The sequence below is a fragment of the Phaseolus vulgaris genome, chromosome 3 (genome assembly GCF_000499845.2).
Source record: "Phaseolus vulgaris cultivar G19833 chromosome 3, P. vulgaris v2.0, whole genome shotgun sequence".
NCBI lineage: Eukaryota > Viridiplantae > Streptophyta > Magnoliopsida > Fabales > Fabaceae > Phaseolus > Phaseolus vulgaris.
In genome coordinates, this window is record NC_023757.2 from 52024139 (window position 1) to 52048159 (window position 24021).

A 24021-nucleotide genomic window follows, 5' to 3' on the forward strand; every position below is an offset into this window, starting at 1 on the left:
GACTTTCAAATTTTCCCGCTGCATCGCCTTCAACGAAAATAAGAATTGATTGCATGTACAACTTAATTCACATCCCCTGGTGATATATACATACTGTAAATTGAATATATAGTCGTTCATACAGATTAGAAACACTATTAGCAAATTCAGATACAAAAAAATGATTCCAAGTATCCACACAAGCTCGTAAAGATTGCTGTACACTAGTTAGTCTGAATCTAGCTCAGGAATGTGTAGATAAAGCAACAATTGCCCTCCACCAGCCACTCCCAAGGCACCTCTCGAATTATCGGTAGCAACACATGCAACATTGCCATCTGACATCGAAGACTTGTATTTTTTAAAATTTGGAGAAAAAACAAAAGATATATAACATGATAGAAGAACAATAAGAGTGACGCCTCTCTATGATGGACATCAAAGAAACCAGTCAACATTTTGCTTATGCATCATGTTGGAGATCCCACACCGATTAGAGTATTTTACAGTATATAAGTAGATGCAAACCTCACCTCATAAGCCGGTTTTATGAGATTAAGATATGATATTAGAGCTCAAATACAATTATTCGCAAATAAATGAGGGTGTAATACATGGGATTTGGAAGCTTGAAGGATCGAACAGATAGTGAAGAACCTAATAATAGCTTCACTGGTCACCAGAGTTTCAAAGAATCTTGTATCCATCTCACTCCTCTGATCTGTAGACTATAGCTCGTTCCCCTTTATCATTTGAGCTTCTTAATAAGAGATGGCCCCATTCCTTAAAACCAGCATTGACTGTAACACTCCTGTGTCTTTCACTTCTTCCGATGAGCAAAATAACCTTGAACCCTAGATTCAGAACATCTTCATGTAGTTTTAAACTAGGTTGTAAGGATGGAGCTATCACTCTCGACGTGAAAGGGATGTGTTGAAGATTCTATATCGACTAGAAATTAGAGCATTTCATAGTATATGGGTGCAAATCTCACCCTATAAAGCCGGTTTGTCCTTTGCCTATGTCCATGGTTAGACAACAAATGGACATAGGCAAAGGATAAATCAGCTTTATGAAAAGAGGTTTGCACCCACTTATATACTATGAAATACTCTAATATTTAATCGATGTGAGATTTTCAACACACCCCCTCACGTCGAGGGTGATAGCTCCATCCTTACAACCCAGTTTAAAACTATATGAAGATGTTTTGAATCTGGGGTTCAAGGTTATTTTGCTCATTGGAAGAAGTGAAAGACACAGGAGTGTTACAGTCGATGCTGGTTTTAAGGAATGGGACCATCTCATATTAAGAAGCTCAGATGATCAAGGGGAACGAGCTGTAGTCTACAAATCGAGAAGAGGAGTGAGATGGATACAGGATACTGTCTCAAGTATGAAAACCTAAAGAACGACAGCACATTGTACATAAGTATAATTATTCCCATTATTAAAGCCAGCCAGCCAGCAACCAGGAGTGACCTAGTACGAGCAGAGTAGAAACGTATCTGTATTCTTAAATACATCCCCAATTAAACTTAATTCATGTAGGCATTCTAACATTTTCAAATAAACATTACACGACCAATTTATTACCTCCAATAGTTTGCTGTTTAGTTACATTACTGTCAGCGTGAGGTCAAATATTCATCAAAATCAAGGGACTCGGTTTCTTCCTTGCAATGAAAGATACCAAAAGTCTGCTGCCCTTTTCAAATTCAACCAAAGATGTAAAACACACTATTCAAAACTACACCTTTCTAATTGATGAAGATGAGGAATTTATTTGAATTTTGGGTTGGATTGGAAAGGAAAATATGTATATACGTTTGGTAGGCATGCGGGATAAAATGTGACCCTGCCTTTTGGGATAAAAATGTGATAGGAAACACAGTACATAGTATGTGTTTGAGGAAAAACTCAATGCAGGGAAACAGTCAGGACACATCTTATTTTGCCTTGCTGAGGAAGTTCTTAGCAGAACCTTCTCTAATCTGGTTCGACAAAATTTGCTAATTCCCAACGATTGGGCATAAAGGTATATATTTCCCAACTCATACATTTGAAGTAATGGTTTTCCATAGGGGTAGGAGATGGAACACGTTGCATTGCAGCTAGTGAGGTTATTCCAACTTTATAAAGAAATTGCCAGACAGGAAGTTAATAACTCCAAATCCATGTTCTATGCAATGAGTTGGTCTGTTATTTACAAGAAAAGGACTATAGTTACTATTGAATTCTCTGAAGGGTCACTTCCTTTACATATGTTGGTGAATAAGGAAAAAACTGCCACAGTAGCTTGGCAGCAGTTATGCTTGTCTATAAAGGAAGGGGGTTTGGGGGATAAATCCTTACCTAAATTGAATCAAGCTGCAATTCTTACGCTAAGTTGAGGTTTACTCAAATCTGATCTTGAATGGACCAGGATTCTTGAACTAAAGTTATGCAAGGCAACAAATTTTGTAGTGCTTACATACAGTCATTATGATGGTCTGGAATTAAGTGATACCTCTAGACAACTGTGCTTGGAAATTGCGAGAAAAATCAATTTTTGGTTTGACAACTTAGAAGTCCCCGCTCAAGTCTGACGTAAACTGAAGGCAACTGTTGGAAGTTTTATTACAGATGGCAGATGAAGTATTCCATATGATTTGAGTTCTAGAATTTAAAAACAGATCGATCAATAAACCCGTCATAAAAGTCCACTGGACCTATCTCCTCTAAATAGAAACGTCATGAACAAACTAACGACTTTAGAGAAAACAAATTTAAAAAGTTGGTGTTTTTTCTATATAAAAAAAACTCAGGTTTAGTATCGAGTTTAAGAAAAAGTGTTCTTACTAATAGTGAACAAAAAAGCTTAAATAACCCAATCAAACTTAACAAATCAGTAGTGCTTCTGTAGCAGTTGTCAGGTAAGTGATCAAAGCAAATGCGTGAAAGAGGAACAGTTGAACATACCTTGGAACTGATGCAGAGTATAAAGCTTGGATCCTTTAGACAACTCCCACATATACACCACTCCTTCAGTTGTTCCGATGATTCCATAACCACTGGAAACACCAATACCGCAAGTCCTGCATAGAGTTAATACACTGGAAGCTGTAAATTAAATGATAAATCTTAATTATAGAATAAGCAATAACTTCGCAGCTAAGAGTATTATACTGAGATATCATCAGCCGTTCTTTAGATGCAATTTCATATATCTATCCATATCACTAAAAAATTATTTATAACTAATGGCTTTTCACAATCTTCATAATTAATCCGAGATTTGAATGGAAGTGTTTAAAATAGTAAAAATTTTCAACGGAATAAAGTACAAGACAAATTACATTCAAATTCAGAAAAAACTTTATAGCACCTTAGATTCAAGGGACTTCCAAAATTTATGCTATTTTTCATCATAAGTGCAAGCCTCCAACTTCTAGCTGTATGTATATCAAAACTACTTGAAGTTGAAGTAGGATTGTGGCAACAATCCTGATCAGAGTAAGTCGAGACAAAAAGCCACATAGCAACATTTTCCTCTAATGGTGAAGGCCAAGAGGTCTCTCTTTGCTGTGAGTACCACGAATTGGTTGCTTTTAAAAGTTTATCAGCCTGCTCCTCCATGCTAGCATAGCTGAATCCTGAGCCTTTTGTTTGCCACTGGAACAAGCTTATTGGAAAGAACTCATTTATTGGACTTTTTATAGCAGAGAATCTTGCAACACAGTTACACTTTGCAATGTCCCTGGAAAAAATGTTGACAATAGTGGATGAGATATTATCATATTACTATAACTGTAACCCCAGATTAAATGATACTTAAACTTTTCGAAAGTGATTATTTCTCCCTTCTCTCTCCCATTTCTTAAAACTGCTGGGTTAGGTCATAGGTCATTTCAATAGTAATAGGAATAGAATACGAAATAATGGATGAAAAAATGGCAGAATAGTCAGCAGTAACATTTTCTAAATTTTGAAGCAGATAAAACTAAGACTGGAAACCTAATCTTGAAGATTTGCATAGAAGAGGGGGTCATTATGGAAAGTAGACAGACACAAAATTCATGCTCCGAACAACTTGTGACTCAAAAAAGAAAATAAGATCCAATAAAAACATTAACTAATGCCCTAAATGTTAATGACTACAAAATGGACAAAAAGTGCAAGTGAATTCATACAGCAAATATGATAAATTGATAACATGTAGTAAAAATGCAAAAGTCAACATGAGTAACCCCCAAATTCATTCCTGAACAATTTGGCCTAGACCTGTTAGGTCTAGAGAATGTTTAAATGTCAACATTGTCCCAAAAAAACACAACAGTCCTTGAGAAGAACTTGTGTATTAGGTGCTTCAGAACTAATATGAGCAACATCTGTGGTTTAAAGCACATTGAGTGTTACGAACACAATGTGAAACCCTTTCAAGGTGAATGAGATGGCATACCATAAACTAAATTCCCCATAGCTATTATGACCAACAACCAAATGAGTAGACTTCGGAACCTTCTTCAACTCCACAATGCCAGGGGATGCAGATCCATCATCAGTTGGAATAATGAAGTGCTCTGTTTTTTCACTGCCAAAATATGAACGAAAGAGTAAACAACAAGCTAAGTTGCATGCACAATTGCAAGATAACCAAATGTTATATATTTAATTAAGCTAGCTATAAAATCAACAATTTTAATAGGTATTGACAATACAGACGTCATTGATCAACAAGAATAAATTCTATAATTACAAGTTACAACTTACAAGTGTGTAACTCATCAATAATTGTAGATCTCTTCTAGAAAAGAGGTCGGTAAAACTAATGGCAGGTCTTAGATTCTGATAAAATTAGAGCTTTAATAAAAACTTGGAAACAACCAAGACAAATCTGTCATGACATCTCAAAAACACAGTTTTCCAAATATTCTCATGCAATCTCAGAGGAAAAACAAAGGGAATTCATATCCATGCTGTCAGCTACGAAAGCAAAAATGCAATAAATCAGCAACTTAATTAAAATATTCCTACTCTGGAAGGGACATAAATGGCTTTAGGGAATGCAAAGTGTAAGAAGATTCACTAAAATCACCTCCATTTTGAATTCATGACCCACACCTCCAGTTTCCCACTTTCTCCAACAGAAACAAGTCGGTTAGGTTCACAAACCAATATACAATGTACATTGTCAGCCGTTTCCAATGTTGTTACAACTGATACATAACCATGTTCTACTTGGACAATCTTCAAAGCATTCTTCTCATAGAAAACTGATGTACATGTTGAGCAAGAACAATCAATTTTTCCTTCCCTGGGATGAAACGCTATTTAGTTATTCCACTTAAACGGAAATTACATATCAATTGAAGCATGCAGACACAGTTAACCTGCAATTTGGGGCCTTTATGCTGCCTATTAAGACAATATACTGTCCACCAGGAGTCAACTGCACCCCAGATCTTTCCACCATAGTCTAGCATAAAATATGATAGATTTTGTCACTTACTATGTAATAGTGTATAACTAGATTACATTCTGTTATGACAGCTGTACTTTTAACAAATTTTGATAGTGACCATTTATCTAACCAAACAGTTGGAATAAAAAAAGGAAAAAGGGGTTGAGTTGAGAATGAACCAAGCAAAAAATAACTTACTTCTTTTATGAAGTTATGTTTTGGGTCGGGTAACAGTATTGAGCTGTGAGCCATGACAGAAGGGTATCCTAGAGTTGGTTCAGTAATGGCTACCTTGTAAGTAAACAAGGTCCTGTACTGATCTGTCAGATGGCCACATAAGACACAAATATGGACTTCATCCTCTTTTGTGCTTAAAAATAATGATGAAACTGGCATTGGGTGCAAGTAACATCCCACAAACTTAACACTGCTTCCCAGATTACTCTTGAGTTCCTCGTTTTGCAGGGGCATTGGTTCTGAAATTAATTGAGCCTCTTTGGTACCGAAACACTTATTTTCTTCAGCAAACTGGGTTGGATTCTGAGATGGTGCTAGGCTTTGTTCCACTATGTTGCTATGTTCAATCAGAACATCCCTACAAGTTTGAGGAGTTTGAACACACAAACCTGCAGCATCATCTGGTTCACATGGTTTATCATTTGAATTGCTTATTAGAATAATTTCTGAGGAATGTAAAGTGTCCTTGGTAGTATACATTTGAGTAGTAACAAGTTTAAACTTGTCCCCAGAGAATGCATTGCTAACACCTGCATCGTGTTATAAAATTTGTAAGAAATGGTAATGACTGAATCAAACTGAACAATTCAAGTAAGCAACAGTTTCAATTCAATTAAGCTTAATTCTTCACTCGAGTCCTTGCCCCAAAATAAGCCAATATTTTGCTGCAACCATGACCAGTGATGCTGGATCATGTGATTGGGTTCTCAAGATCAGTGTACCATGGGGTATGGATACCATTATCAATACAGGGATTAGGGTACAAGATTCCTAAATTAGGGGGTACAAAAAATTTCTAAATCTAAGGTGTGCAGGAGCATAGATTATATAAAATATTAAAAAAAATATATTAAAATTAAATATAAATACAATTTTCCTAGTGTTCACGCAGTGAGCAAAAAATATTTAAAAGCACAAGTTCTGACGAGAATGAAACGGCAATTTGTTTCATTTACTAACAAACTTTTCTGCATGGACCAATTATGCTTGGTCATGATTGAGTGTTGGGTGGCCATGCCATGTGTACCCATTAAGTAGAGGAACCAATTTTTGCATTCAGTATGGGTACAATACAACTACTTAGGAGGACAGTGCATCATAGCTTGACATAAATCTCAGTTCAAAATAGACTGAAGAATTATATTGCAATATGCCATTTTATAATTTGTTTTGTCAATGTCAAATATCATAAACACATTACCTCCAGTAAAATCCTGGGCAGTTGGGAAGTCCTTTTGCGCAGGACTGAGACTAACATGTGCTGGATTTTCTTTCACACCTGAGTAGTCATCATCTCTTCTTTCAGAATTAACCTGATCCTTAGGAGACATGTCATCTAGAACAGATTCAGGAATACATACATCAAAATTCCGAGGACTGTCTTCAAAGTCAATCCCTGAAGCATGAGTTTTGGATGTTATGTTTGGCATGTCATGACCAAGAAGCTGCTGAGAGCCCATTTCTATGTTGAAACTTGATCTACCAGCTTCAGCGAGATCAGAAGATAACTTTTCCTGATTGGTTTTATAATCATCACATTCACTATATTCAAAACTGTCAGGAACAATACACTTCATATGTTCAGAATTAAGAGTGTTTGAATGTGGGTCAGTATGCCCATGTATCGTCTCTCGTTCCCCATGTGCAGCCTCTATCATTATTACATCTGCCATATAAAATTTTTCTAATAATGCATAAGGATACATAAACAAACAAACATGAAAATAAAAATGTAGATTGAAAAGACAACATACTATATTCAAAACTGTCAGGAACAATACACTTCATATGTTCAGAATTAAGAGTGTTTGAATGTGGGTCTGTATGCCCATGTATCGTCTCTCCTTGTTCCCCGTGTGCAGCCTCTATCATTATTACATCTGCCATATAAATTTTTTCTAATAATGCATTAGGATACATAAATAAACAAACATGAAAATAAAAAGGTAGATTGAAATGACAACATACTATATCAAATGTTTTGACCCACAGACAGTGATAACAAATTCTAAGAAACAATGATCAAGATAAGGTAATATTTACCAGAAGAGGCTACATCCAAACTACATCCAACTTTATTATGTTCGTCCTCAGAATTCACCTGAGAAGGTGGCATATCTGCAGGACTAATGATAAGCTCCTTATCTGTTGAAACAGACCTCAGTAGAGGAACTGCTTGAGGAAGCAGAAGTGACATCATTGAGTTTGCTACATCAAGGCCAGCGGAACCAAAGTCACCTTTTTCAGAGCATGGATTTGAATTAGATTTTACCAATTTTTCATGCTCCGCATTTGACAATTTTTCAGAGGTGATCTCACAAGTTGTCTCAATGTAAGCATTTTCATCCAGTTCACTTGGCGCAGAATCAGGAGTATATTCTGCAGTGTACTATAGTAAGTGATCCAGTTCAACAGGAAAATAGAAAAGATAAAAGAGAAATTATACTAAAGGAGAGAGAGCTTTGTAGAATGAGGAAATACTAATAAGTTAATAAATAGAAAAAAAGCTTCCAAGAGTTGTTTACAAAATGTGTTCTTGTTGAGAACTACATTAGAAAAGCCAAAGACCAACCGTGAATCCATAAATATTGTATTAACATTAGTGGAATAAATAAATGTCATATATTTGACAATATCACAAGACATTTCTCACTTTCATTCTGTAAAGAACACACTGCACTATTCAATAATGCTAAAGTTATTAAGGAGTATCACCCAATCTTTGATAGCCCAAATTGCAAAGGTTTAAAATTAGATATAAACCCCCAACATTATAGAAAAAGTCAAACAACTGAGTATTTTTAGCCAAAAAGTCTTCCAACCCATCAACTGAAATGAGCATGAGGATACGAGATTGCAGGTATTGAAAAACATTAAAAGTGAAAAGTAATAGCTTTTATAGTACAAACAAAATACAAGTACCTTGCACAAAATCTAGGGTATCAGGAGCACAAAGATCAATGGCAATACAACCTACAGTTTCTTTAGAATGTGACTGCATTAGTTTATTGTCTTCTGATGTCACCAACAAATTAGACATCTTCAACTCGACATTCTGCGACCTATGAAGCTGCAAGAAGTTAAGATATTTTCTTCGATAACAAAATAGACCATTAAATTTGATTTATACCCAATCTTTGGGAAATTTTAAACTGAATCTGAAATATCTCAAGCAGGAGAAAAAATAAATCAGTTGTAAGAATTAAAATAGATCAAGATGAAGAAAATTAAGGAAAGAACATGTTTTCAATGATAACCATTGAATAGATTGCGTTTTATGAAGCAACATGTTTCCATTGAATATCGTTCACTAGAATATAACAAGTTTAGAGGTATGCTTACTGAAGGTTCTTCTGTGGACAAGTTTTCAGTTAGTTCTTTAGCACTGCAACTTTGAGAAAAGAGAAAACCAGCAGATCCTTTAGAAGGCACAGCTCCCACTTCTTTATTATCAGATATTTCAAGAGGATTCAGCAGAAAGTCATTTTTGGATGAAATGCAATTTTTGCTTTTACAAACGGAAGATGCCCTTTGCAATGGAGCTGGCACACCTATCTGATTCTGGACTTCATGTACTTCTGAACCATAATGAGTTGTAGAACTCCCTTGACCATGATTCTTCTCATTCTTTACATTTGAGGGTCCACTGCATACGAATTGTGGAGACTGTGGTCTAGCTCGTACATTTAATTTTTTGTTTTTAAGTTCACATCTACTTCTCTTCCCTGTAACATGTTGTTTTCCAAGGTAACGTAGTAAATCAGGATACGTGCCTACATTTGGGCAGCAATTATCATCATGATCTGTTCTAGCAACCCCCTCACAGATGTTTGGGGATACCAAGCTCCGTTCTGCTATTCCATTTACATTTGTTACCAGTTCACGGAGTAACCTCTGGATAGACTGATTTTTGAACCCAAAAAACTGCATGTGATTAAAATAGAATAAAATATATTAAGCACAACACACAACTATATGAAAAACAATATAGTATAAACAAAAGATGCGTAATTGTGAAATAACAAAAAGGAACTAAAAGAAAAAAAGGAAAATTATGAGATTGCTCAACCCAGACTGGTTGCAAATCCTGGACACAAATTCTACACTTTTAGATCTCTTTATAAAGAAGAAAGTTTATTTAAGAGGAAAAGGAAGGGTTTCAAGTAGAGTAGAATAACATAATCTCACAAACAAAAGAAAGGAAACAGCAAAAATAAGCAAAGTCGTTACTATGATAAAGCTTTCCAATTCCACTGCATATATCCCAGAACTAGAAGACTTGTTAAAGAAACCAAAGAGAAGTAAGAAAAACTTTCTCACCATGTTTTGAAGCACAAATTACAAAAGCTTGAAGAGATTACCAATATAAAGACATAATTTCAACATAAGATAAGGGGTCTTTCTTGCATAATTGCACATTGAATTGACAAGCTTCTCATGGGAATTGGAGTAAGCTGGCTAAATTGGTCATCCAAGTTGTTTTTTTGGTTATTGATTTTACGTATTTGGTACAGTGGGAACCTCATTCAGTTTGATAGTCAATATATGCCATATAAGAGGATTAAAAATAAGGTTCGTAATGAGAAGTTGAATGGGTAATTTATTTCATTATACCATGAATTCTAACATGTCTGAGTTTTGTATTCTAAAGCATTTTAACATTGATATCAAACCTAGTGTTGGCCCAAAAATCATTCCTGTTTTGTGAGAGGACCTTTCTTCGGATGTTTTTTTCTATTTTCCTTGGAATCTATTCATCCATCTATGCTGAAATCAAGGGTACTGTTTATGCAGTTGATTTTGCTTTTGATAGAGGCTGACAGAGTTTGTGGTTGGTGAATGATTCTATGCTGGTTGTTCAATCAAGCATTTAAAATGATCAGATTATTCCTTCATATTTGCAATCCAAGTGACATAATATGAAGTTTAAATATAGTAATAAGAGGATGCATGTTTCTCATATTTATAGGGAAGGGATTAATTGTGGCTAGCTTGCTTGTTATGGAATTAGAGAACGCTGTACTCAGTGGTGGGATAATATTCCAGATTCTCTTAAGATTAGATTTCTTTAGGAGTAGGTGTTCTTTACCTTGTATGTTAATTCTGTAGAGGGTTTTAGTCTAACCCCCCTACTCGTTAGTATTTATTTTCCTTATTTTTAAGCTATTTGGGTATGTTACAAATGATAGACATAACATATAGGGTACCAACTTAGTTGGGATCATATGACATTGCGATGCTTTTGCATATGCTACTCTTTTTTTTAAATACACTACCAACCAGAATTTGAGTTCAGAATCTAATAGTAGCTGTTTTGATAGGATACTGTATACAAGAAATTTGATATTAGTAATTTATAGCCAATGTCATGTCACAATTTTGACACCAGAACCTAAGCAAACAGAGATTGTTATGCAGCAAATGCACAAGTAGTCAAGCAATCCACCTCCTGCATTCTATAGTCACTTGGCAAGTTGGCACACATCAAAGACTGTTGTTTCCATAAAAACATAGGACACAAAGGGGATAAGAATAACCAAAGCAGAACTTTGTGGTTAGTCAGAAAGCAATTTTAATTACAGTTGTCCATACCAATCATTTCCACTCAAATGTGAACTTGTCAAGTGAAGAAATGTTATTCATCCAAATTCCTAAAGCAAAAATAATAAAATAGGAAAAAGGACAGGTGAAGAAGCAGAACCAGAAAATAATGGTAGAAGTATATGCTTATGTTGTTAGGAGCAGGTCATGATTGGTTTTATCTCTATCACACGCCCCTTTGGCTTAAAATTACGCAAAATTTCAACTTTGGTTAAAAGGATATGAGAGGCAAGAATAAAACTCCTAACCACTAGAGTCTTATATATAGTTCATACAAACCTTACGAGAAGTAACCCAAGAACCTGACATCAAGATTAGAGAATCAAAGGTCATATGAACTCCTTATAAGAATCCCATTATTCCACTGTGGAACTCAAATTCCATACTTGGCCTTTGGACCCTAAATCCCATCATCTTTAACATCTCTTGCCACACAGGTTGCATGTGTTTTATGCCTCTAGAAGCCCAAGGAGAAGAACACTGTAATGATGGAATCACAATTCACAGAAGTATTTGCGACTAAGAGGCATGGTGGAAGTCTCTAATACCATATCAATGACCAAGTCTTCAAAAAGTTTAAGCTGTAAGGTGGTGATTTATAAATGGTTTTATCTCTTAACAGAAGTTTACTTATTGAGACAAAATGTAAAGCTTGCTTCTCTAAAACCAAATTCATCAAAAAGAGAACTGTTCCAGTTTGGTCTTCATTGCATGTATAGAACCTATGATTGGTTAGATAGCATAAATGATCGACAGAGAATGCAGCGGAAAACAACAGGTACTGGTTACTCACTCTAACCTTTTTTTATGAAAAAATTATCATAGTCCACAAAACATATAGTTTTATATTTTAACATTTAAATCCTGAACTTAATATTCTTGTCTCTTTTGACCTAGCTGTTTCTTACTTTCTTTTAGAAATCAACAATGATATCGTTGTTGATGAAAAATATATTTCGTCCATGATTGACTAGGGTAAGATATAAGAAACAGAAAGCATAGTATGGATAAAATATCATATTATAGCAAATAAAAAAACACTGTAACATACAATAAATAAGAGAAAAAGGGAAATTTCCGTAAAAACGAGAAAAATCTGAAATTTTACAAAATGATTTTGTCAACATCACAGATTTCTACCTCCAAGCCATCCATCTTAGATGAAAGTCTCTTCCCATGCCAAATCTTGATGCGGGGGCAACTTTTCTTCTGAAATTCCTCCCATGGTTGGTCAGGAGTTTTCCCAGAAGACGAACTCCCATCATCACAAGAAATCTGCATTTACAATCCACAACTGAATCTGTTTAGTAAAACCCAAAGCAAAATGTGAACCTCTACCATATTAAATCAATCTCTAAAACATAAATAAAGCACATTGAAACCCAAATACGAACCAAAAATTTAGGGCCATTGACACCTTCACAAATTTCCATCTTATAAGTGGTCCCATTATAAGCTCTAACAGCCTGATAACCAACAGGATATGGATACCGATCTTTTCCCTGCAATGTAGCGAATGCCAATGTGTTACATCAGTCAGCAGAGAAAAACAAATCAAAACAAAGTGTTACTCCCACACAAATCCTGATTTCCCATGCAATGACATTTCAAAACAAAAACAAAAAATCCATAATTGTTAAACACTCAATTAAATTGAAATAAGAGCAAAAAAACAATTTTATTTCCAAACCGCACAGTTGTTAAATTGAATACGAGTAATCTATAAATTTCATGAAAAATAGCTATTATGAGAGAAAAAAAAAGAAAAAGGTTGATGGAAAGTAAAAGAAATGGAAGAATGCGAATGGATAGTATGAAATTGAGGGGAAGGGAAGAGGAGGGAATGGAATCAAACCCTAGTGGTGGTCCAGTACTTCTTGTCCCAGGCTCCTTTGTAGAGAGAACCGATGGAGATTATTTCGAGGCCATCGCCGCCGTCCTCCGCCTCTGCTCCCGCTGCTTTCTCAGCCCTTCGAGTCTTCGCCATTCAATGAGAAGCAACCAACGTCTGAGAAAGACAAAGTGTAACAAAAATATTTATATATGGCGGGAAAGTCCTTTGGCTTTCAGCAGTTTCACAAACGTTTCCCTCCATTTTTTCTATTTTTTATTTATTTAACAGATTAAAATTAACAACTAATATTATGTAAAATGAATAATTTAATATAAAAATGAATTAAGTTAAATTACGTCAACTTTAACTGTGTGACTTACATAAATTTAGGACAAAGCAACTCCCAAATACATAGACTAAATTTTAAAATCAATAATTATAATTTAAAAATATTTTTTATTTAATTTAGACTTAATTAAATTTTGAGTCATTCATAAATTGGGTATTTTTAATTTTGAATCCCTATTAACTTTTTTATTTTAAGTACTTAAATTTTTTATATTTTCTAATTTAGTATCTATAGTTTAATTTTTTTTTTAACTAGGTCACATGATTCATCTTGCTTACTTCTCTTCCAATATTAAAAAATACGAGATTTTGTAATTAATATAAAATAAAGAGGGACTTGTTTTCATTAAAAACAGGTTTAATAATAAGGATGTCATGATCTTCAATGGCTTTCATATCATCTCTTACAATTAAGAGATTGTCGTCATCACCATTGGTGTATGTGACAAATGATGGTAATAATATTTTTTATCAACACATTTTCAATAAAATAATAAAAATCACCTATTATTTTATATTAATGATAATATTGTTTTATATTAACCTCAAAATCTTACATTATTTATTTAAATTTAAGTCAAATGATTTGGATGTAATTTATTTATTTACAATATATTTTATGTTACACTTGTAAAAACCATATTTATATTTACATGAAATAATTTCAGCCATGAGGATGTTGATCCTCTTGGTTGACCCTATCATGTTGTTAGACATTCTTGACATTAACGATATTTTATTTTTTCAAGGTTTTTTCATAGGAATAGTGTGACTAACCTAATTCAAACGAATGTATCAATGGATAAGTCCATGCCATTATGAGCCACAATTTGTGTAAGAAAAATATCATATGGGATATGCATGTTGTAGTCCTCCATTTATTCATGTGTTGCATGATACAATGAGACCAATTAATCAAAATATTATTTTTCATAGTCCATAACATAAAAAAAAAGTCTTCACACAATAATTGAGCAAAATTGTTAGCCTGCAAACTCAAAATATGCTCGAACACGTATTGCAAAAGTTTGTCTTTAGTATTCAAACTACATATATTCTTGACATTTCAATCCTACATCTTTGGTCATGAAACTGAATGTCACATCATACCATATTACGAAATGGACTTTAAGCCTAACTCAACCTATAAAATCGGCTCATGAAGTTGAAGTTTGCACTCACTTATATAAAATGAATTGTCTTCATTTCTAGTCGATATATGATCTATAACAAAGACTTCTTGAATATGTTAAGAATATCACTAGCTATTTTTAATTTCTTAATTTAAAGATTCATAAATATTTGTTCAATGATAAATATTAGTTGAAAGAGAATGTTTAAACATTTAATACCCAAAATGAAAGCTTGTAATTTTGCATATTAGAATTTGTTTAAGGAATTCAAACAAAACAATATGTAATGAATTAAATACAATATCTATCCTTATACTAACCTAAGCATCTACCTATATATATAAGTTGCAGATAGAGTATACTATTTTATGCATTTTTTTTTGAAGGAACTGTCTACTAATTTATTTCCTGTAGAGAGCCTCCGATGCATTATATTTTTTTGCATTATGCATCATAGACACTCAAAACTAAAATTAAATTAAGTTATAAGTTTTATTTTATTAATAAAAAATTTAAATTTTGAATAATTAATTCTAAGTTGTGTTAGAATCATTTTCCAAGAAGAAAAATTATCGACCGTCTACAACAGGAATAAGAGAAATTAATATTTAATTCTTTTATGCTGCAAAATTAGTGTATGTCTTAATAAATGTTTAATTAAAAGTCAATGGGTTCTAGTCTCAATAAGTGTCCAATGTGTCCAATAACTACGAAAATCATATTTTAATTTCAATAACAATGGATGTCTTGAGAAAACAATAAATTTTTTTTGAGTATATTTTCCAAAAAATAATTTCTTTGAACAAACTTAAAATTAAATGAGATATATTGAAAATATCAAATTAAAGGATTAATATATATTGTGGGTGGTAAATAGAAAAAAACAACAATGGCTCCATCAAGCACCAAAGGAACACCTGAATTGTGAGTAAAATAATTTGGAAAGTTGGACACGTCCATATTATTCTGTTTTAATCTGATGTTTGTATTGTATATGCTAAAAGGAGAGAATACTAAAGTGAGTGAGATATATATGTTAAAATAAAATTACATCAAAAAAGTAGATAGTAAGTGAAACAGATTTATCAAACGATTTGAAGTAATCATTTGAGAATTAAGAAGAAACGATTAAGAATAATATTAGGAATAACATCGAGAATAACAATTGCATTGACTAGTCGAGATAAATGAATAATCAAGACATCATTGTCATCCGACCAACAAAATAATAATTTCTACTCATTTAATCCCTAGGGATTCAATCCTTCATTAATAAGCATTCTAACTTTATCATGATCATGTGACTCATACATATAATAGAATTATTATGACACAAATTAGTGTAAGAAGGTTACATATAATAGAATTATTATGACACAAATTAGTGTAAGAAGGTTTCGTATACAGTAAATTCAGCAAAATCCTACCCAAAAACCAGGAAAAATATGTAGTGAAAACAACAGGAAAAACCAGTTAACTTTTTATAGTGAACTTTGTAATCATTACTTATAGTTCTACTTGAAATATATAATTGGAATCTAAATATAGAGTCAATCTCTGTTCTTTCATTATTATTAAAGATTAACTTTATTAGATAGTCTCATTAACGAGACTCATTAGATGGTTTGGTTTGAAAATTATATGATTTTATGTTTTGATGATAACAAAATTAAATAAAATATCTATTTATTCTAATAGTGGTTTGTGCAACTGTAAGGTGTAGCAGGTGATTTAAGTGTCTAACATGCTATTAGACAATCTAACCATCTAATAGATTTTTCCTCCTTAAACGGTCTTATAAAGACCTTACTGTTAGATGGTCTTATAAAGGCCTTACTGTTAGACCATCTTATGAAGACCTTACTGTTAGACGGACTTATAAAGACCTTACAGTTAGACGGTCTTATAAAGATCTTACTATTAGACGGTCCATTATTGTATATGAAAATATTACAAATTTTTGAATGTTACAACCAAGTTGTGACTTTCAGGTTGGAAAAAACATTCTAATCAGATCCTCGTAGTACATAGTTGTGATACAAAGAAATTGTTCAAAACCTTGAAATTGTAAATGATGGTGAAAGTAAAACCCTTTCCATATTCAATCATCTAATCACACTTGTAAAAAGACATGTTTGATTTAAGATGTCCTTAATTATTGGGAGGTTTCTAGTAGGAAGCCCATCAGTAGTGGTCGAAGCTTTTCCTTTCCTTTGGTTGACACTTCTTTGTCTTTTAGTACGGAACCATAATTTTATATAATTGAAAACACCAGTAAAGGCACATTTCATGTTTTCAATAACAATATTTTTAATAAAGATAGCAAAAAATGAATAAAATATTTAATAATATAAAATAAAAGAATATACATTCATGATAAAGTGCTTGTCACATGGTTTCAAAAGATTACATAGCCATAAACTTAAAAAATAGCATGATTTTTCACTTCCACTCATAAGATTTAATAACTTGTTTAAACAAATGTGAGGGCAATGCCTAAAAGATGTGGTGTATGGGACTTGTTAATTAGCATTGCTACATAATTTACTCGTCTTGTATATTCATGTTAACTAACAACTACACATTCATCACATCAACCATTGAGGCTTTTCTTTTTGAATTGTGTAATAAAGACGTATCACCAAATAATGTAGATTGAGTAAGACCTAGACTATATGAATTCAACAACGATGGTGATGAAGGGGCTTGGTCATCTAGAGCATGAAATGCAGGCTCCTCTAGGATGTATTCCATATCGTCATTAAGGTCCATGTTGAAACTTTTCCTATGCATATCACATTAGACTTAATGACATGTTCTTACTCTATGGTCTTTGGCACAATCAACACCCCACAATTCCTCCATCAAATCGTAGTGTCTAATGGGATTAACCCTCCATCAAATAGTTGGACCACTAGTGTACCTGAAAGTTTTGTCACTTTCAAAGGCACATAACATTCCACTATCACCTTTGCCTAAAATTGGGATGTTTAACTAGTAATGGAAGGTCTAGTTGTGGTGTCATTTTACCTTCTACCCACAATACACATGAATCAATTAATTAGTTTATTTGCTCAACCCAAACAAAATTTGGAAATATATGTATATGTATATCTCATGTAATATAAATGACTCATGTTATGAAGATGTATGCACAACATATTATATTTATAAACTTTCATTTTTAATGGTCCAATGATTTGGTTTAATTTTAATTAAAACATGAGAATTGATTAGATGATACAATACATGTGCAACAAAACATGTTCAAAATCCTAGTTTGCATCTTCATTTGTAGATCTTCTAATTCATTGTTTTGATTTGAATATCTTTTATGGATGAACACTATTGCGAAAACATGAAGAATTGTAGAAATTTGGAAGAGGTGAAAGTTATGACGATGAATATAAGTGATGTTAGGCCAATACTTAATTTTTAGAGTGAAGTTGGGTCAACACTACTAGGAGGACTTTAGAAAGTTGTCTAGCAAGGAGACAACTCTAGAGCGAACTTTGAACAAGTAAAAGTGTCTCAAATTGGACAACATTTCATTACTCAAATCAAAGTTAAAAAAACATGTACAAAAGACTCATATTTATAAGAAAAAGTCTCTCAAAACCTCTCAAATAAGGGTGTGACAAGTGCCACCACCTTATTGGTGCAAATCCTCTCTATTGGGAGATAGACAAGAGACATGCCTTCATTGGAGTAAAATCTTATCCATTAAGGAGAGGACATGTGAAGCCTCATGCCTTCCTTGACTAAATTTCTATTTGCACCCCTTTTTTTTACTATTTTACACTATACTTTATTTTCCATTTACATATTTCTCTACTTTGGTCCAAAATACAAAGCCCAAAACTTCTCAACTACTCTATACCATTTTTACAAGCCTAAGAAGAAGAAAAATACTTTACAATCTCTTCACTAAGGCTCAATCTTCATCTATTTTCTTAGCTAAAAGTTTCGAGACTTGATGGTTTTCATCAAAACATCTCACATAACACATTGGAATTTCCTTAATCACTAGTGATATAAGTTTTGAGGATAGTGAAGATTCTAGTTAACTTTCATGAAGAAATGTTTGATGAAGAAAATATGTTTAAAGGTGTATAAAAATTGTATATCATGCTCTTGGTTAGGATAAAGTTGTTTAAGTAGCCTTTTGCATTTTGATTCAACCTCATATCTCATAGCAATGGTGATGAAATTAAGCACAAGGATCTTTTAAATGGAGTTTTAAAAATCTGCTCAAGTTTTTCAAAACTGATTTTATTGCACTATATTTTAATATGTTGTTTGACAAAACAATTAATTCATTTGTACTGCACCAAAACTGTTTTGATTTTTTCAAAATTTTGTTTTGTCTCCAAAATTCGGTTTTGCTCACATATTCCGTTTTTAACTAATCAAAGGTTGGTTATGTTACTACCACCAAGTTTTTTTCAAAATATAATTTGTTCTTTTAAGTTTTAATCTGTTGTTTTATAACAGTTTTAAAATTGTTTTAGGAAAACTGTTTTGATTTGGATTCTATAAAAGGAGATCAATATCACAGTTCAAATCATCCCTTCCAATTACAAAGTGCATAAGTTTTCAAGTGATTTTCATTGAGGTTTTCAAATGAGTTTAGTTTTTGAAAGTTTTTCTTAAAAACTTTTAAGAGTTCTTGTGTTGTTTTCTCTTGGCTTGGGATTTGAAGGTTTGTCAAGTGCTGCAACAATGAGGATTTGGGTTTGAATTCCTTAGTCTGCAAACAATGTGTTTTCTTTCCTAAATATCTTTCTTTGTAAAAGTGTGTCTTGTATATACTTCTTAATAGTGTTTCTAGAAGTAGAGTGTTGCGAAAATAGTGTTTTCCAGCTTGTGTTCTTAATTCTTGAAGGGTTTAAGAATTTAGTTGTTTGTAAAGATTGTTTTGCTTTTAGTGGAATCCATCTTGGTGTAAGGTGAGACTGGATGTAACTCTTATTGAGTGAACCAGTATAAATATGTGTGTGTCATTCTTCTTCCTTAACCACTGCCTCTAAAACTAAAATCTGAAAATTTGTGATGAAATAAATCAGTTGTTTTAGAACTGAATCTGTTGTTCTTAACTGTTGTATTGGTCTGCATCACATTTTGTTTTCAAGATTTTGATAAGACTTTAATCAATGTTAAGATTCAAGGTATCCTTAATCTTTGACAGGGTAATACTCATAATAAAAACTCTTATAAGCAATCTTGTTCTAAAAGTTGTTTCAAGATTTCATCATATCAAATTTGGTTTTAAAAGATTTCTAAAAAGTATTTGTTGGTTTTTAAAATTCTGATTCTTGAATCTCTTTAACAGAACTGTTTTGAGTAAAACTATTTGAACTGAGTATTTTAAAGGTTTTGTTTTAAAATCAGAATTAAAGATCTTAGTTTCACTTGTCTTGACAAGATCTTGTTTTTAAAACGAAATTAAATCTTTGTTAATTCATTGTGTTCAAGGTTTAATATTGTTTTTAATATTCCCTCTATGTAAAGACCAGAACTGTTTTAGGTAGGAGTCTTAAGTCAAAAATAAATTCTATTAATCCTAAAACTAATATGTTATTTCTAAAATTGCTTCCTGAACAAGAAAATCAATGTTTTTGTTGAAATCAATCTGTTCTTTATTTGTTAGGATTTCCTAAAGAGTGTATTTGCAAAAATTATCCTGAGTACAATTCACCCCTCTTAAACTTAGACTCTCATAATCTCAACAATAAGTATTTACTAAAGATGTATACATTACTTAATTAAGTCATTCTAGACTTTAGCTTCAACCTCAAAATGTTTTGTTGATTCATTCCATGCAAATCCACTAAGTCCACTAAATAAATCTTGGACCTCGTGCCATCTATCTTTGAGGCTCTTCTGCCTATTTCTTACATTGTTTTTTGTTATCACCACTAAACTAGAGTGACGAAGAGACTCAATAATGTCACTGTAGGCTTGAGTCATTTATCTTCTATCGACCCTATTTCACAATTATGTCTCATTAACCATTGTTGACAAAAGTCATAAGTCCATGCCGTCAGTCTATTTTTGACTTCACAGTTACATGCAAATGACTCTAGTACAACATTATTTCCTTTATTCATGTTGTACCTATAGCAAACAAAACTCATCCAATAATGGTAACACAAGAGATGTGAAGTCATGGTTAAGAAACAAATTACTTATGATATCAAAATAGAAGCAAAGAAAGTTCTTATTCAAAATACAACTTGTTACATGATTTTTATTGTTTTCATAATCTCTCTATATTTAATTAATTATATTATCTCTAATGTTTGACCTTTACCTATAATCATTCTCAAGAACTTAAGAGAGGGAAATATCTACATCTTGTTCCATCAACTCTCAATCTACTTCATCTACTAATGACTTATCAATATCCACCATGCGAACAAAGTTGTAAATAATGCAACATGCTGAAACTATATTTGTCATTGTCTCAAAGGAGTAATAGGGTTTTGTTCCACTACCTATTATTGGAAATCATTTTTTCACACTAAACATCCTTTCAACTATATTTCAAAGTGACAAATGACGTTGATTAAACAACCCTCGTGGATTTTGTGAACCTATTCGAAAATACTCTTTTAGGTGGTATCTAATGGTGAAATATGGTGTTATTATTTATGATTTTAACATAAAGTTGATATCCCCAAGATAATGTTTTCCTATAATCATTGCATTTATAGTAATTAGCACTAAGTACTAAGTTACCACACATGAAGTACACCAAATCAAATTGAACTAGGCTTCATGTATTACTAGCAGATCCTCTTGAATAAGGACATCCTTTAATATTCTTGAATAAGATATTATTTCTTACCACCCAGCTAGAACATATGTGAACAAAATCATAAACTGCAAATACATTTTTGAGTTGACAGATCTTTTCTTCCATAAAAGCGAGGGACATCCAATTGTTAGACCTTTACACGTACATGAGGGTCATCTATGAACCCCAAACAATTCTAAAGGTAACAAAAAATCATAGTGTAATTAACAATCATGTCATACATCATGTATCTGAAGTTACACTTTAGTTTGTCTTACTGTTCCTCAAAGTATGGATAAAATTGGTTGTTGTTTAGGATATGAGGTTGCACCTTGCTCCTAGATGGTTGAATTGAAAATTCCAACATCAAAATTGAATTCAACACATTATGAAAGTGATAGGATTCTATTTCCCAGGATCAATGAAAAAAAGAATGAAACATTTCGATTCTCTATGTTATGTCTACTGATGTGTTGAAATTAATGACTTGTTCCTTAATTATTGACCAAAATGTATCCTTTACTAACTAGTTTCCCTTAATCGCTAACATAAGTTAATAAATGTTTTAGTCTCATTCAAATAATATCACAACATTGTTTAGTGTGCACCAAGTATGATATCAATTCATGTTCAAGACGCTATTTTTCTAGTACGAACTTCCTAATACTGTTTGTCATACTACTTGACAGTTGCAACATACTTAATCCACAAGCAACGATGCAAATGATCATCACTACTATTCGTACACAACAATAATTGTTGTTGCAAGTGTGAAATTAAATTAAAGTCTACATTGACAACATTGTCACCCATGTCTCTGTCGTTAAAATACAAAGACCAAGCTCTTTCATGTGCCATGTCAAAATGTCTTTCACAAATACAATTATAACATTTAATATTTTGATCAATTAAATTTTATAAAAAGTATAAATTAATTTAAATGCAAATATGTAATTTACAAATTTCATCTTTCATATTTTATAATTAAATAAATTATATCCAAATTATTTGACTTCAAATATGCCATTACAATCAAAATTAATATTTTTAGGTTCATCAACATTGTCTATTCTAAATTTCAATATCAACATTAATTATTTTCTAAGTTAAAGTATATGATCATTGCCGACATTTCGAAACTACAAACAGGCATAATAATAACTTCAAAATATATTACTATACAATAATAATTTTTAAATATTCATATAAACATAATGACTCATTCAAATCAATCTCACTCCCAGCATCAATAATCTCCACCCCCTGTTCTCAGATCACCGACACTCAACCTACCTTTCTTTGATGACAACAACTCATTGGATTGACTCTTTCAAGCAGACCAATATTTCTCCTTCTAGCAGATATCGCCAAACCAATGTGTACCCATGTTGCATTTCATATGTAGGGATGGACTTTTTCTTGGTTCAAATGGTTGCACAATAACAATTTGTTAACAAATTGACTATCATTCACACAGGCCTTGGAGCTCTATTTTGACCCATCAATATATACAAATCACCAGGTAGGGTTGTTCAAACTCCAACAAACAACCTCAGTTACTGAATATCAATGTTGTTTTGAACGACTATGCAATTGTATTGTGGGTCTCACTCCAAAGACTATACTTAACTGCTTCATTTATGGTTTGTATATTGAGATACACATAGAGCTAGCCATCTTGAACCCATATTCTATATCCCATGCCATTGATTTAGCAAAGCTAATTGAAGACAATCAAAACCTAAACAAAATCGTTTTCCCTTACCTTACCACACCCATCCTTCCAGTAGCTCATCAACAACAAACACGCCTAAATCCAATATCGTCCCTCAACAACACTACTATACCATTGAATGCACCACATGAAGGAGCCAATACCAACACGCCACGTAATCCACGCTCAAAAATGTGTCAACTCCTAAGACCTCGAGTTCAGCGAAGCTGCGTGTCAGAACACTCCACTCACACCTTACCCTAAATCCCAGACGATGTCTCCCCCACCTAAACCCAACTCTCAAACGACATCTCTTCCACTTAACCTTAATACTCCATTGGCCCCTCCCATACTTAAACCTAATAACCAACCCAATATCATCACGACCGACGTAAACAACATACATCCATTTTCCCAATGTCACCCAACCATCTAAACCTAATACTCCAACGACCCCTCCTACACTTAAACTTAATAATTAGCCCATGTAAACAATACACCCCTTTTTCCTCCAACGTCACCCCCACCAACTAAACCTAGTACTCAAATCGCCCAACTCACACTCACACATGCGACCCAATTACCCAATATAACCCCTTTCCCCACCAATTAAACCACGCTAAACAAATCCACGACCCAACAAGTCTAGAGATCCAATTAACTCTAAGACTCCACTTTGAAGACAAAGTGTCTTTCGAGACGGATAGTATTGTTACACCGTAATCCAACATAAGACCCAAAACACAACCTAACTAGATGAAAAACCTTGTAGTGGGATAGACTCAAAGACATTTTAGTGTTTTGTCATGTTTTATTTTCCTTTTATTAATGTTTACTGTTATGTGATGATTTTGTCTTTTAAGTTTATAAGGCCCAACGACCTACTTATACCTTTTAAAGGAAACTATCAGTTATGAGAAAAACAAAGAAGAA

The 24021-nt window shown here is 33.0% G+C and overlaps 1 protein-coding gene across 1 annotated transcript; it reads right to left on the reverse strand.

Annotated features, from left to right (window-relative positions):
* Positions 1-28: 28 nt before the first annotated feature.
* Positions 29-13273, reverse strand: LOC137808647 (uncharacterized). Its single transcript, XM_068609870.1, has 15 exons — positions 13116-13273; positions 12655-12762; positions 12401-12535; positions 9002-9583; positions 8582-8729; positions 7703-8038; positions 7414-7539; positions 6861-7325; positions 5621-6189; positions 5352-5437; positions 5057-5275; positions 4421-4552; positions 3347-3718; positions 2941-3056; positions 29-317 (listed from the first exon to the last, which is right to left on the reverse strand). Exons 1-15 carry the CDS (start codon positions 13245-13247, stop codon positions 208-210), a joined length of 3636 nt encoding a protein of 1211 aa, XP_068465971.1. The 5' UTR covers positions 13248-13273; the 3' UTR covers positions 29-207.
* Between the last annotated feature and the right edge of the window lie 10748 nt (positions 13274-24021).